The following is a 16,188-nucleotide window of genomic DNA, read 5'->3' on the forward strand; positions in this document are numbered from 1 at the left end:
CCCGCTCAGGGACAGATACTACCTGCTGCGTCACCTGTTTCTCTGTTTTGCTTTATATAGTGCCTACTGCACCCAAGCCAACATGTTCTTTCATGTCAGAGAAATCACCTCAGTGTTTGCCTTGATGTTTCCCCCTGGGTACACACTGCAGTATTTTAAGGATGTGTCTTAGATACTGATGTGGTTGGCATAGGCTTGAGAGCTAAGGTGGGTAACTGGTTACTGATTGCCTGTGCTCAAACCCTGGTTGATGGAAGTTTGAAATAGGCTCTATTAATTTAATGCGCAGATTGGCAGGTAGTCATGAAGAATGAAAAGGAGGAAGCAAGGCACCATAAAATTCCTGATTCTGCTTTATGAATTATTTTTGTCCATGACAAAGACACAATATTTAAGCTCTGCATATGGCATTCCACAATCAGCCATTTATAAGTGTAATTAATGTGCTTCATAGTTATCATAATACAATAATCTGCCCTATTTAGGTAAATGCACATTTCAATGGCCCCTCATCAATACAAAAGGTATACATTAATATAATAGCATAAGTTAGTCATTTTAGTAGTTGACCTCTCTAATATCATTATGCTTTTTCGTGAGTCTATCCTAACCCTCAATTATGTTGCAGCTTTTTATAACTGCAATATATAGAAACATGTAAATGTAAGAAATTCGCATTATCTGCATCACCCCAGATTTTTCACCTTTTGCTGAACCCTATTTTTACTGGTTTTACAACTCCTAGCACATTACACCTACTAACGAGTGGTAAAGTGTCTGTGCTTACCCTCTAAACATGGTTGAATTGGCTTATTATTAATTGGAACCTTTAACTTGCCTACAAACCGCTAGTTTATGGTATAGAAAATGCCCCTAGGGGCCTGGAAGTTAAAATGCCCCTTGTGGGATTGCAGTTCCTATTGCGCCATCCACTAACCTGGCAGTGCATACATGGATTCAGGCCTACCCTATGTAGCTTGACTGCTGCAGTGTAACCCTGCATTGCGTTAAGCACAAATAACCCTTTTTGGGTGGGTACCCTCAGTGCGACAAAGTACTTTATTTCATCACCCTGACAGAGTAAATACCAGTCCGCCAACTCTGTCAGGCCCTGAATCAGAAAAGTAAAATCTTTGACCAAGACGAATCTGGTTTGGAATAGCCAACACATGCTCCATTGCAGTCGTCTTCAAACTGCACATAGGTCCCAGTCTGCTGCGACTATTTCTATCATTGGCACTTTGTGCTTTCTTGGTGCTATTTTAACTTAAACTTCAAAAAATCATGTCTCGAGTTTCCCTTCTTCAATTTTTATCATTTTGGTGTCATTTTGTTTATTGCATTTTACTCCATGTTTCATATTTGGTTTGGGATTTTTATGGTTTAGTGTTTTGATATTATTACTGTTTTGGCACTGTATAAACAATTTACACATTGTCCTAAGTTAAGCCTGTCTGATCTGTACCAAAGCTGCCAGGGGTTGAACTCAGGTTAATTTAGTGACTTGGATAGTTCACCTTGAAAAGGGTTGTGATTATTCTTTAACATGGGCAGTCACCCACCCCAAATAATAATCCAATATCTTACAGTAAATACCACAGTTTTATTAGAAAGCAGTGTCATCAAAACTTGGCTGCAATACCAAAACCCCATTTACTCAGAGTGCAACGGTATTCATTCAAGTTCAAGTGAACATTAGGCATTTATTGAGACACTTCAAGGGAGGGGTCTCCAAATCTTATGCAAATAAGAGCTATTTATGATCAATGAAAATTGTCTAGAGCTATTAATATCGTTAGGGTTGTAACAATGAAAACACCAGACAAGATTACATTAATGGCCACCATTTGCAAGATTACTGGCAGTGATCTCCTCAGTTCATCAGATGTGCTTGTCAGTCAGCAGTAAGGTAAAATGGCTGTGTTGATGTGAAATGCCTCTTTTTGGATAATGCATGACCACTAATGCTGCAGTGCCTCTGGCACAAAGGTAATAATATTAGCCATGAGTCTTCCCAGCACCTCCTAATTTATCACTGAAATATCAGCTTTATCTATTTTGAAAATGTAGTCATTTTTCTACAAGCATGAGCTAATGAGGTCTGAAAATGCATGTTTGTATCTTAAATTTTGGTATGCATATATTAATTAATTCCACCAAGCAAAATCTTTCGATGTAGTAGGTTGTACTGCACAGAGGAGAGCTATTTACCGGGAGCAGGAGAGGTACTAGTAGCTCACAAACTACTCAAAGAAGCCTGCTGGAAGGACCCTAATAAGACTGGAGCTAACAAGTGTAGAGGTGAATAGGCAATGCAGTGGCTCTGCATCTGCATTTTCTGAGCTGACAATTTACTGGCAGAACATGAAGAAGGCCGGGACGTCCTTCTGAGACCTGTTGAGGTCTTTTTTAGAGTCTATTTCGTTATTACAGTATCACACACACACACACACACACAACATTGTACCAAGAAGAGCAGAAACTTCTAACTAAATTACAACAGAGCAAACCCGTTTCTTAGTACATCTTAGTTACATATGATGTAAAAATAAAAAATAGCAAGAAGGCACGTTGTGAGCAATGAGAATAAAATGAACATTCCTAACATGATAAAAATATATCTATAACCTAACTCCTTAACAACTACTTCTCTGTGCTACACTAAGATATCATGGAAAGTAGAAAAACTTGCAGTCTAGGTTTTCTTATGGAGTAGAGACACACCGCATACTTTGTTGTCAGCAAGAGTTATTGTTATCAGTAGAGAAATGAAGGCAAAGTACCCTGCGAAGGACAAACACGCTGTGGTACCGGCCTTCCTCTGGGACTCAGCTTTATGAGCATCAGGCGAGATGTAGCATCTTCGAAGTGTGCTGGCAGTAGGTGAGACTATCTCTGGCAGAATCTTGTGTGATAATCTTGGTGAAAGACCTCTCCTGACAAGTCGTCAAGTGGTAGCCCTTGTATACTAAATTTTGTCAGAGATTAGAATTTCTGACAATTTTAGGAAAGTCTGACACAAATTATGTGCATCAAGGTGTACCACCCACTTGTTTCCTTATGAATATACAAGGGGAAAGAACGTCAATTCAGACTGCACTATTTTGGCTATAAGTTTGTATTATGTTGCCATGGTGATAAGTAGACACTTGTCCCAGTCTAATTTCACATCAGTTGTCATATCTATGTCATTAGCCGAATGACTTGACACTTTCACAGTTACTATAAAGATAAGGTCAGACAACACCTGCGTCAGTGGCAAACATGACAGTGATTCTGCATAAATCAGGAAAAGATTGTGACTCATAGTACCCTCAATTGAGTCGGCCTGCTAAAAAATGAAGTTGAACCATAGGACTTTATGTAATCTCCTGCTTTTACGTCTGAATGTAACATCATGGGGTGTATCCAATCATGTAGCATTTAGGTAACGTATAGGGGAATCTATGCTCTCAATATTTTAGGACAGGCTGTATATAAAATATGATACATAGAAAACATGATATAGGACATATATAAAAGTATTGAATATGAATGCGTTTAAAAACAAACATGATTACATATTATGCGATGGGCAAAGCGAAGCATGAATACTTGGAAACCTTGCCCTGTTTCAAGTAATTGGTGATTATATATAACGCAATCTGTCTAAACGTATTTCTTAAAGAAGAATGTTTGTTGGCGATTAAACATACCAGTGATGATATGGAATAGGTCAGATTAAAAATATGCTCTTTAAAAAAGAAAAGCAAAAAATAAAAAGAGGGTCTTATTTGGAGAGGGAAACAGATATAAAACACAACTCAACCCTAGCATCAAAGTACTACACATTTCATGCAATGCTATAATATTACACAGAAGAAAGTGTCCCAAGGAATTCCTGCAATTCGCTGCATACATACAGGGTCATCTTTGTTTTCATTTAAACACATGTAGGCAAACGGAATTTTCCATGAATGGAACAACTGTGAATTGTGCATAGTTTCTTACAAGCCAATAGATTTATATTTCTAGCAGTCATGCAAATGAAAGGTTGTGTAATGGGTTAGGAAATAACAGTGTATAAGCCAGGTAATCAGGAAAGTGTCACTAACCGTAAATGGTGCGTCTTACATTTGTTCTATACTCAACAGTGGTGTGTATGTGGATTCATTCTTTGCCATTGTTTTCTGGGTGTCAACTTATGTGGTTCAAATTACGCTGTTTCATTGAGAAGTTTCCAAGGCACAAAACCTTACCTGAGTGTATGTGATGCCCAGTTTAATTGTATAATTGCTCTTAATTCAGCAAGCCTGTCTTGTAATATACCCAGAGTCTCCTTTCATGAGGTCTGTTGCTGGGGACAGAATGACATTTAATGAATAAGCTCTTTTGTAAAACGTATGCATTCCATTGTCAATAACTTTAATAACTGCTTGCAGGTTTTCTTGATCTATTTGCCTACTTCTTTCTGCATCTTCTTTCTCTGAACTTTTATTCAGTTCATTATGCGTAGTATATATTCCTGTAGCCAGAAATCTTTTGTTTTCTTTTAGGATGTAGTTATAGAAGAAAGACAGAAAAGACCATGTTTTCATTTATTAAGGAAAAATGTTCTTTACAGCTGAAAGACTGGAGCGAATTGCAGGAATTCCTTGGGACATTTCCTTCTGTGTGATATTATATTATTGCATGAAATGTGTAGTGCTTTGATGCTAGGGTTGAGTTGTGTTTTATCTGTTTCCCTCATCATTGGCATAGCTTACCTACATTATATGTGGTAACTACTACAGGTTTCTGCGTGTAATAACATGGGTCAGGACGATTAGCTTTAGGGCCATGAGTGTTGGGAAGAAAACAATGCATACAGGTGTCAGATTCATATGGCCTGAAGGATAAACCCTCAGTAGAGAAATGAGTAGAACTATAGGTTCCATTTTGCATTATACCATCTATATTTGAGTCTGACATATTCATTTGCAATGGCAAATTACTGAACAGGGTTAAATTGACTTTTGATATGCAAGGTTTCTTTAAGTCCTTTGTTCTTCCAAATCACAGACAGGTAGACTGATGGGTAGTTTTGTTTAGGAAAATCATTTCTTTCTGTATTATACAAGACCAAAATAAGGATTTGTCTTTGATCCCCAAATACTTTCTCATCAGTATTTGCTTTCTAATACTCATAACCCTGGATAGCCAGATTTCGACTAACCTCATTATAGTAAACCAGTCTGTTGGTAGTGATTAGATTCTTTGGAGGCTGTTGTGGCTTCTGTAAGAAACAGAAAGCTGAAGGTTATGATCTGTCAGCACTCCGAAAATAAGGGAATAAGGGATTTTTTTCAAGAAAGTAGGATGACTATCAGGAGGTGGTGCTTCACGATGTTTTACTGTGTGTATGTAATAATGTGCATAGTGATCATAACAATACATCTTTGTAATTAGCTGAATTCAAATAAGGATCTTCATTATTCAAAGCAGCATATGCTTATAGATCCCTATCTATACCTGGCTGGGAGCGGTCTCTTCGAAGTGCACATACACACTGGACCTTTTGACTACTATGTGACTGCAATGGACACTGTTCCCTTCCCAAAACAGGAGACGGTATCCCCTGTAATCTAGAGTTATTCTAACAGTATCATCACTCAGATAGAACTTGAGTGGCATTAGAATTGATGAAGTAGTTCTCAGCATTAGTATGCTGTTTCCGGTAGGGATCCTCAGCCCTGAAGAATGCCCCTGGCCTGCATAGGCTTCTTGTGAGGGCAGAAACATGTTGGCTAATTGAGGCTTAGCCATTAACCTCAACATTACTGTGGACGCAACTATTAAATATGATATACCGGTTGTCCACAAGGTATTTTTAGTGAATCTAGATCCCAACTCTGTCCAGTAGCTTTTTTTAAGAACTCCCTCCTGTCCAGGTCCACCAGGAGTTTGAGTTCACCCTGGTGGCATTGTCCTACCAGAGTGGGAGAGGTCGCCGATGATGAAGCATGACACAAAATACTTCCTCTTTCATAATTTAAAGCTTCCCTCGAGTTCTGTTAGGACAGTGATCCTGTTATACCCCTATTTGGGACATTGATCTGTTGGCCCATTCCGAGCAACAGGCTATAGTTTTCATGAACAGTAGTGATGTCAACATTAGGTGTGTTTGCAGAATTCAGTGTCCTGCGTAGAGTGCTGCGCTCAAATATTCCCAGCTAGGAAATCGAGATAGTAATGTTCCTGCATTGTTCTAGGGGTATTGTTTTCAAAGTAGGGAAAGGTTGAAATGCACTACCCTGAATCCTTCATGGTGTCTGTGATGGTTTGCTATAGAGGATTGGCAACATAGTGCTTTTTCACACGGTCGATGGACATGTCTGTTTTTCCATGAGTCAAGCAAATGAGGCAGTATGACAGTTCTGTTGCCTTTTACCCCCAGAACAGTAACACATGATCTGTAAGATGGTCCAGAAGTTTGCTTGTCATGGATTTTTTCACAAACTAGTCCCCAACTTTGGGAAACCGACTGTCCGCAGCAGTAATACCCTTCTCTTCACAGGTGTGGGTGTCGGAGTTGTTAACGTTAGACATCTTGTCTCTGACTTCTTTTATACTCTGCAACATTCAAATGCTTCTCCAAGTCATTTTTTTCTTTATCTGCCACCTTCACAGAATTTTCTAAGCGTGGCACATACATAGGCACTTAGAAGAGAACCTTTAATGGAGTATGTCCTCCCAATGCTCGTCTAGGCAAGTTATTAAGTGCTCCCTGGGCTTCATACCAATAACGGTGCCAACTAAGCCCTAAATTAGGACACTAGCTAGCAGCCTAGGCTTCTTTAATCATGCTGTTAGCACATTCTACATCGCTGTTCGATTCAGCCTTTTAAAGGGTTGCTGAATTGCAGATAAACTCCCAGAACAGACATTGTATCTCTGTGAGCCCTAGAAGCAAACATGGGACCGTTATCTGAATCAAATGAATGAACTGACCCAATCGCTATCAAAGATTGCAAATCCTTGTATTTCTCTGTTGCCAAACCCATAGGAATTGAGAACATGAATCGTTTGCCACCTACATGTACTTATATTTGTACGCTGAATGAAGTGGACGGATTAGTGATCCAAATAAACCTAACCGGAAGGGGATGTTAGAGATTGTGAGAGGAGTTGACTACAGTCTCCTGACAGTAGAGGGTTTAATGTGCTGACAAACGTTACACTGCCTAATATAATCTCTAGTCTCTCTATATAAACCAAGCTACCAATAGCCGTGCTGTAGCATTGCTACGGTTGCATTGACCCCTGCATGAGAAGATGTGATTCCCTCATTGGCAACTTTAATTAAATCCGATCTGGACAGATTAATAGGTATTATCCTGTCTCCCACTCTTGATAGGATGATCTCAGGAATGTTGTATGAATTAAGGGTGTAGAAGTATTTGGAATGGAAGCCTATTGGTTTTCCACCTTGATTGATTGCATTTATGGCTGTTTAGATGTCTGTGTTGATCTTTGTTTGAGATCTAGTGAGGACGGCTACTTCTAGCAGTCTGACTTGCAGCCTTCACAGCTGTGTTGCTGCACAGTTCGCTTTAGCATGAACACTATCATACTGATAGCCCAAAGTGTGACTCGCATGGACCAGTAGAAGCTTATCTTGTAAGAAAACTACCTTTCCCCAAAGAAGTTTATTCTTTATAGGTTTTCCCTTTGAATCATTGAATCCATTCAAGTGCCAATGTTTCAAGTCAACATTATAACGCTGCACAAAGAAGGATGAGTCAGACATAATAAGTGTGAGAACTGAGAAGTCAGCCTTTTGTAATACAAGAAATAGGGGACGTAGATCTGCATGCTGTGCAGTACTATCACCTAGGATTTTGTTTGGGTGCATTTTGGATGTAATTCTCCATCTTTCACTGTACCTTGCATTGTCTCACAGGCTGCAGAGTACTTATATTTTGTTCCCTCCGCTGGCTGGGCATAGCCATCCGTGTAGAATACGCTGTGGTAAGACTCAATGGGAAAAGTGGGGGGAGTTGGAGCAATGTGTTGTTTTTAATTAGAGAAAAGCCTGGGTATGAAGAGTAGGCTCATACTGAAACTTTACATCCCCTACAATTAAAGAAGAGGCCCAGTGCATCCACATTGGGTGTAGGGCACAAGTATTGGGAATGCTTGCCTTGGTGGCTACTGCTAGTGCAGGTATGGAAGAAACAACAATAGTATGTTTAACCTGTGCCAAAGTCTGCTCCTTCAGGATAACTCTTTCCACAACTGTAAGTATTTTTTCAATGGAAGCAAAACTTGGTTCAGCTAAAGCAGTGATTCAGAACCTGTGGTCCGAGGACCACTTGTGGTTCGCAAAGCCTACTCAGGGGGCCGCGTCTGCTTAGAAAATAAATATTATGAACAGATTAATAAAGGGTATATAAATTTAAAAAAAAGCAAAATGTAAATCGGAATATTTAAAAATGTTTTTTAAAATGTGAATGAACTTAAAATTGAGGCTAAACATTAAGTTAGTGTCCTCATTTTCATTTGCCGACGCAGTGCAGGTGATCAAATAGAATGCAGTATTGACGACTAGTGCCATCTCAACTGAATTTAGAAAAGGTCCTACCTTTACATTGTAATTTTGATTTTTTTTATATTTGTTTGTGAGTTAAATAAATTGTTAAATATATTGTGTATTCGTTTGATAAATGCTTGTCTCTGTATTTTTATGTGTATTGTTTTGTGGTTCAAATCATCTTAAAGTCGTAGGCTGGAGTATTTTGCTTTAAGTAATGACTCAGTAGGGGGGGGTCCCCGGATTCCAATAGTGATTGACTGGGGTCCCTGGGTTCCAGTAACAATTAAGTCATGGTCCACAGAAGTCAAAAGGTGTAGAATTACTGAGCTTAAGAAAAAAAGTTAGACTTATAAGCGATAGGAACAGTCTCTCCCTCATTGTAGGCCACATGGGTTTAAACATAGTGACTGCCTATGACTGATTACTAGGTTGCTCTTATGGTCCCTAGTCTGTAAATATTTAGGGTCAGTTGTATCAAGGGGTTTTACCCATTCTGTGTCTATGGGAAAATGTGTTCATACATATGGCCCTTAGTCTCGAGCATGTCTGCTTGTGGAACATGGCAGATATCAGCACTTGTCCACTGTTTTTATTAAAACGTGGGAGAAATCAAGTCATACGAGGTCTTCCCTTGTTCAGCGTAGCGCAGCAAGTAAGTACGTCCAAAGTTGAGAAATGCCAGAAAGGACTGCAACTTTTTCAGTATATCGGGAGGATAGAAGATAGCACACTTAACCCTTTCCCTCATTGGATAACTCGTATCCTAAGAAGGTCGCCGTCAGGTAGGCAATCTTTGATTTCTTAAAATTTATTTTTTAACCAGGTGATGTTAATATGGTCACAATGCTGTTCACCCTAGTTAGGTGTAAATCTAAATCATCATCATCAGTAAGATAGATATCATCAATGTATGACAATACCTCAGGATCTGGTTGTAAGATCTCCAGGAAACGCGCTGAGAACAAGACAAGGCTATACCTATAGCCAAAAGGCAAATGTTAATTTGAGAACTGTACATTGTTGAAACTAAAGGCAGTTAGGTAGTCACTTTCAGGTGCAATATTTTGACAGAAGAACCCATTGAAAATATCCAGGATCATTTGCATATGTGAATTTATTTTCCTCTATTCTAAAGCTATCCTACAGGAGCCGTTTGGTTTGGAGATGGGAAAAAAGGGCCTGTTCATTGGTCACAGACAAGGCACTATTATGTCTTGATATTCCAGCTGATCTAATGTTGCTTTTAAACTACTTTTGCTTCTGGCTTTAAAGAGTATTGTGCTTGTACTTGAGGTTCACTGCATAAGGGAATGACATGTGGACTTGAGTGCTTGTCCCAATCCTCTTGATTTTTGTATAATGCCAGAGTCTGCCTTAAAGGCCATTCGCTGGTGTCGATTTCCCTGATGTCTTCAGGTACTATGGGAGAAAAGGCTACTTTACAATTTCCTCCCCTATTCCCTAATAAAGACTGGTGTCCAGTCTTCATCAGCTAGAATGATGTCATAATCATCAGACAGTTATGCCTAGAAGACTGCTTTAATGGTATATTGTGTATCCCCTTCAATGTGTATGTTTTCATTATAAACCCTATCAGGAGGATTTAAATGTTTATCTGGAGTCTCAATTTGTATAAAGTCATCAGTTGGATTTGCACCCAGAAACCTCAAGGTGTACATCCCTGTCATTTCCTTATGAAAATATAACGTGAGAGGACATCAATTTTGATTACATTATGTTTGCTATATGGCTGTATTTGCTCTTACTTGACCTTGACATAAGTAGACACGTGTCACAGACTGATGTTGCATCAGTTTTTATATCACTGTCATTAGCCAAATGACTCTACACTTTTATGGTTCCTAGAAAGACACAGTCAGATGACATCTATGTCAAAGGTAGACATGACAGTGATTCTGCATGAATCAGAAAATGATGGTGACTTATAGTACCTAAGATGGAGTCAGACCTACTAAAAAATGGGTCAGACCTTAGCACTTTTCATAATCCTGAGATACTGGTGTTTAGTACGCTCTAAGATTGATGCCCAGTCGAATGTCTTGGATGACAATATATTGATTGGGATACAATTAATATAATCCTGCAGGCAGATAAGAGCATCGTTCTTACAGGTCTACTATGAACTGCTTGGCATTGGCATTCTGGAAGTTGTTGGTCATGTGCAGACCCCATAGATTTCCATTTCTAGTGATGGACAAAGAAGGGGTATTAAGGTGAGCACATGTAGGCCCAAGTGCTGGAGAAGATTTGTATGTCTTTCTTGTGGTCGTTAGGCAGTAAGATGTGGTCTGGTATCTATGCCTCAGAGTCAGTGGATGGATTGCTAAGAGTAAGGTCAATCACAGGCCAGTAATCCTGAAGACTGAGGAGTGACAAGGGGAACAAAGTTTGTATGTTCGTGTTTGGGTGTGGGTAGGGTCGATGATGTTACTCAAAACCTGGAGAGTCATAAACCTAGTGGCATAACCCTAGGAATTAAACAATTGCAAACATTGATGAAAAATCTAAGTAGTGCCTTGTTTGGCAAGGTGAGCAGCCTTTGTGAGGATGTAGGCCAGGAGGTATAGAATTTTGTTCGGTATTGTAGGAATTAGTGACAGGCAACTGTTGGTTATTAGCCCTAAATATTGCAGCCTTTGTAAATTTGAAGCATGGCCCACTTGCAGTTAAACCCTTATGGCTTCCAGAAAGTTTGCTTGGCTAGGTTTCATGAAGAGCACTTTTGTATTTGAGGTACTCATGACCTCAAAATTTATGGTTTGTTCAGCAATATACTTTCTTTCTTTGTAGAGTGAAAAAGAACATTTAGAGAACAAATCCAAGCTCACAATGATGAGGGAGACCATAGCATCAACAGACAGTGACATGAAACTTCTCACAAGAAAGGTCATGGATACAGAAAATGAACTTGGACGACAGAAGATAGCCTATGATGCTCTCAGGTATGTTATGGTTGAGAAAAGGATCAAGCTTGTTGTTTACAAAATAGTTAGCTGCCATAATCACATTTGTCTCAGGGCAGACATATCACTGGCTTCACATTGTTAGTTCCAATAGTATTATAACTTATAGTTAGATGGTAACTGGGCAACCAGCCAGGTGAAATATCTTGCTTGTATCTCAGTAACCAAGAGGTTAAATCTGCTGTGAGAGAGTGAGCAAATGTATGATTCAGTCATTGCGAGTGAGTAAGAGAGCAAGTGTGGGATTAAGTGATTGAATAAGGTATAATGCCATTCGTGGCACAGAAGTGCCTTGAGGGTGCTTTGAGTTTAGATCTAATTGAAGAAGGATAGGGAGTTAAAGAAAAAGATAAGAATGGACAACACAGAGCAGAATTAGGGCAAATTTTAAAGAAATATCATCTATGATCAGCTTGTTTACATTTTTTGTCCAGTTATAAGCTTCCTAAATGGAATAAAACCACTCAGAAAAAATGTAATTCAATAATATTTAGTGTTATGCTTTTGACAACTGTGAGTGCAGCAGTCTCTAATATCTATACTTTTACCAATAGACTGACTGACTGATGTGTGAAAGGCATGCACATGAGATTATAGTAATACAACAGATTAAACTTAACCTTAAAAACTATATGATGGAGGTATATCAAAAGACTAGATACAACAACTTGCATCCAGAAATATTAGTTTGTTTGTAATTCACAATGAAAATAGTGAAGAGTCTTGCTTTTTAGGTTTTGCCTACAGGGCACATGCATTGTCAACAAAAGCTTAAAAATGGGCTTACAGCCCATCCATTACACACCAGTACTTACCACTGGCTGGCTTCAAAATCACTCGTGATTCCTTTACTGGTTACACCTCCTGCTTCCTGTTGGCTGCTCACCTCCTCCTTCATTCTTCTAAGATCTTCAGTCCCTGTTGTGGAGCATGTACCTAGCATAGCTTCCTGTTTTCGGCCATGTCCTTCCACTGGGCACACTCTGCTCCAGGTACTATTTGCTCAAAGCATGTGCGGCTGTAGATACACATGCTCTGCATACTACTGCATCTAGTGTTGAGTCTGGATGTGTGCAGGTTGTTTTTCTTCTAAGAAAGTCTTTAAAGTCACAAGGTAGAGTGACTCCTCCTTCTCGGTGATACTGCGCATGGGCATAGACTCCATTGTTTCCTCTCCGCTGTTTGGTCCGGACGTCTGTGCTTACAGTTTGAGTCAAGACCATTGTTGGTTCTCTCTTTTGGTTCAATATCTGTCTTCTGCCCATATTGTTATAGATTCTGTTTCTCCTATCCACATGACAAGCTAGAACCAACCGTTAAGTCGACGCAACTCCGTTGCGCCCACCAGATGGCCTCGCTCTTCTGGGCCTTCACACTTAGTCTCCATTGAAGTCTCCATACAATCCCCTCCTGGTGATGGAACACACCCCATTCCGTTTCTGCCCACGTTGTCATGCAAAATATCCACGGACAGATCCCCATCAGGTCTGTAACCTGCCATCCAGAAACACCATCCGAACCGAAAACCTTGGTGCCAAGAACCTCTGTAGTCTCCATGACCTCCATGCTGTGCCGACCATCGCCATCTGCTGCTTCAGTGACGAGTGAATCTTTGGCGCCGAAACACAAAATTAGACCAGAGCCGAAAGCATCGAAGTCGACACCCAAAAAGACTATTGAGGCAACAGTGGAGCCCATTTTCCACAAACTATAAGAAAAACTGAACACTGCAACAACAGATAGCGATCCAACCCAAAACTAGACGGATTGTAGCCAAGCCATCACCTCCTCTGCCACTACCTTCCAAAGGACAATTGTCTTTCCAAGAAGCTTTGGATGTCCTTATTCCACCAAAATGCATAAAGAAGGACAAAGCCACTAGTCCTTGCCTCCTCCACCACACTCACCACCTCCGCTACCACTACTTCTGCCACCTCCACCACCATTACCTGACATGCCATCTTCACTGCAGTCTGATTTAGATCCCTTAGATGCCGCCATTCAAGGATCCCCTGGTGATGAACCCGGTCCCCCTGACACTGGGATGACTCTTTTCATGTACCACCAGACACTGACCCCTGGGACTTATGATGTTGATCCACCAGGGGACATAGACCTAGATTACAGGAGCTCATAGCTGGTGCGCCTACTTTTCATGGCGTTTAACTTCATAGGGAACATCTGGAAGAGGATTTCCTATTTGAGACAGTATCCTCCACACACAGGGGCACACAGTACCTTCCCATGTTCAAAGGAATGCTGTGCCACATGGAGGATATATTCAAGGACCCAGTCAGTGCTCATACTATTAATCCCAGGGTTGACAACAAAATATAAACCCTCTCCCTCACACCCTGCCTACATCTGAGGGCAAGTTCCCCCGGATTCCTCAGTAGTCACCAGTGCTAGGAAAAGGGCCAACTACCAAGCATCTAGCGATACCCTGCCACCTGACAAAGTAAGTAAAAGTATTGACGCAGGGAGGGAAAGGGTTGCAGCTCAGCCTGCAGACCAATGGTACATTGCAAATTCTATGGGTCTTTCAGCTAAATATGACCGTGCTCACTGGGAAGATATGGAGGAGCTTCTCCAACATCTCCCCGATGAGCACAGGAAAAGAGGACAAGAGCTAGTTGCAGATGGCAAACTTATAACCAATACATGTGCCTGTGACTGCTGCCACTTCAGCCAGGAGTATTAACACTAGGGTCCTCCTTAGACAACATGGTTGGCTGTGTATTTCCAACAAAATATTCTCAATGTCCATTTCGACAAGGAACATCTGTTCAGCCCCCAAGTCGATGAGGCGGTATAAAAAATAAAGAAAGACACAGAACCTGCAAAGTCCATGGGAGCCCTACAAACTCCTACATCTTGGGGCTTCTTTCACCGTTCCAGCTATTGCAGAGGCTCTAAACAACCACCCTGGAAGAATCTACCTCATACGAGCGTGGTCAGAGCCAATACCCTGCCACAAAATCCTACTGTAGAGGCTCCAATAGAGGAAATAAAATCAAGGGTAGAGTCACAAGTGCTTTCTCACATGGTGCCATCACTACCAGCAAACAATGATTTTCTTCGCCCCCCCCCCTTCGTACCACACCTGCCGAAGAATGCCTACACAATCTTTCTACCCACCTGGCAAGCGATAACAACCGACCAGTGGGTGTTGGGTATTATCCAACTTGGTTATTGTCTGGAGCTCGGTACCACACCTCCCAACATTCCACCTCGCACTCATCAGCTCTCAAAGAACATCAAACATTACTCAAACAGGAGGTCCAGGCTATCCTTCTCAAAGGAACAATAGAACTTGTCCCACTCCAACACCAAGGTTGAGGAGTATACTCTCTTTACATCCTCATACCCAAAAAGGATAGTTCTCTGTGACCAAACCTTGATAAAAGTCCACTGAACAAATATATTCTTTCAGAACATTTTCACGTTGTCACTCTGCGGGACGTGATTTCACTTATTCAACATGGTGACTTTATGACTACACTAGATCTTAAAGATGCATATTTTCACATACCAATACACCAAGCCCTTTGCAAATATCTCAGGATTATGGTGAACAGGAAGCACTACTAAGGAAGCACTACTAGTTTAAAGTCCTTCCATTTGCGGTCAGAACTGCACCATGCATTTTCACCAAATGTCTGGCAGTGGTAGTGGCCCATTTCTGCAGACAAAAAACATACATGTATTCACCTATCTGGACGATTGGCTTATCAGAGCCGCAACTCTTCAACAATATCACCAGTATACTCTGGTGACAATAGACAAGCTTCACAGCCTGGGATTCACAATCAATGTTTCAAAATCTCATTTACAACCCCTGCAGATACAATCATATCAAGGAGCAATTCTGAACACACAAATCAGGCTTGTCTATCCCAATTCCGCAAGAGTTCCCAATGTTCAAGCTCTGTTACCTCAATTTCAGCCAAAGCAGCAAATAACAGTGAATACAGTCATGCGTCTTCTAAGGATTGTGACTCCTGTATTGATATAATGTCTTGCTCGTCTGTGTTCTTAGTCACAAGGTCACTTACGGGATCTAGTGTTGGTAGACCGCTAAACTTATCACTCTCAGGAATGATGGAATCCTAACGACATGTTGAAGAGCGGCCTCTTCTGGACCCTGTTCCCCACATAACTCTCAAAACAGACACTTCAATGCCGGAATGGGGTGCACATCTGAAAGATTTGACAATACAGGGTACATGGGACACCAAGCACCAGGGTCACCATATCAACTTCTTTGAGCTTCAAGCTGTTCACCTAGCCTTGAAAGCATTCATTCCTCACCTCATTGACAAGGTTGTTCTAGTCCTGATGGACTATATGACAGCCATGGCTTATCTAGAAAAACAGGGGGGGCACAGTCTCTGTAACTTTTCCAACTATCACAGACCATCTGAAAATGGGCTGCACGTCACAACATTCACCTGATAGCAGAGTATCTCACAGGCACAGACAACAACTTTGCACATCTGCTAAGCAGTATGCGGCAACAAGTCCATGGAATGGGAACTACACCCACAAGTTCTACTTCCATAGTTCCACAGATGGGGGTTCCCTCAAATAGGCCTTTTTCGCAACTGTAGAAAACGCAAAGTGACTAAACTTCACCTCCAGGTTAACATA

General features: G+C 40.7%; 1 protein-coding gene across 3 annotated transcripts in view; it reads left to right on the top strand.

Moving 5' to 3' along the window:
- The window catches only part of TSGA10 (testis specific 10), a 360,446-nt gene that overhangs the window by 160,947 nt on the left and 183,311 nt on the right, over positions 1-16,188 (top strand). For all 3 annotated transcript variants that reach the window (XM_069204318.1, XM_069204316.1, XM_069204317.1), the window contains exon 9: positions 11,366-11,517. In XM_069204318.1, coding sequence (XP_069060419.1) covers positions 11,366-11,517 — 152 coding nt within the window. The remainder of the gene's footprint in view (positions 1-11,365; positions 11,518-16,188) is intronic.

Source organism: Pleurodeles waltl, chromosome 8 (genome assembly GCF_031143425.1).
Source record: "Pleurodeles waltl isolate 20211129_DDA chromosome 8, aPleWal1.hap1.20221129, whole genome shotgun sequence".
Taxonomy (NCBI): Eukaryota; Metazoa; Chordata; class Amphibia; order Caudata; family Salamandridae; genus Pleurodeles; species Pleurodeles waltl.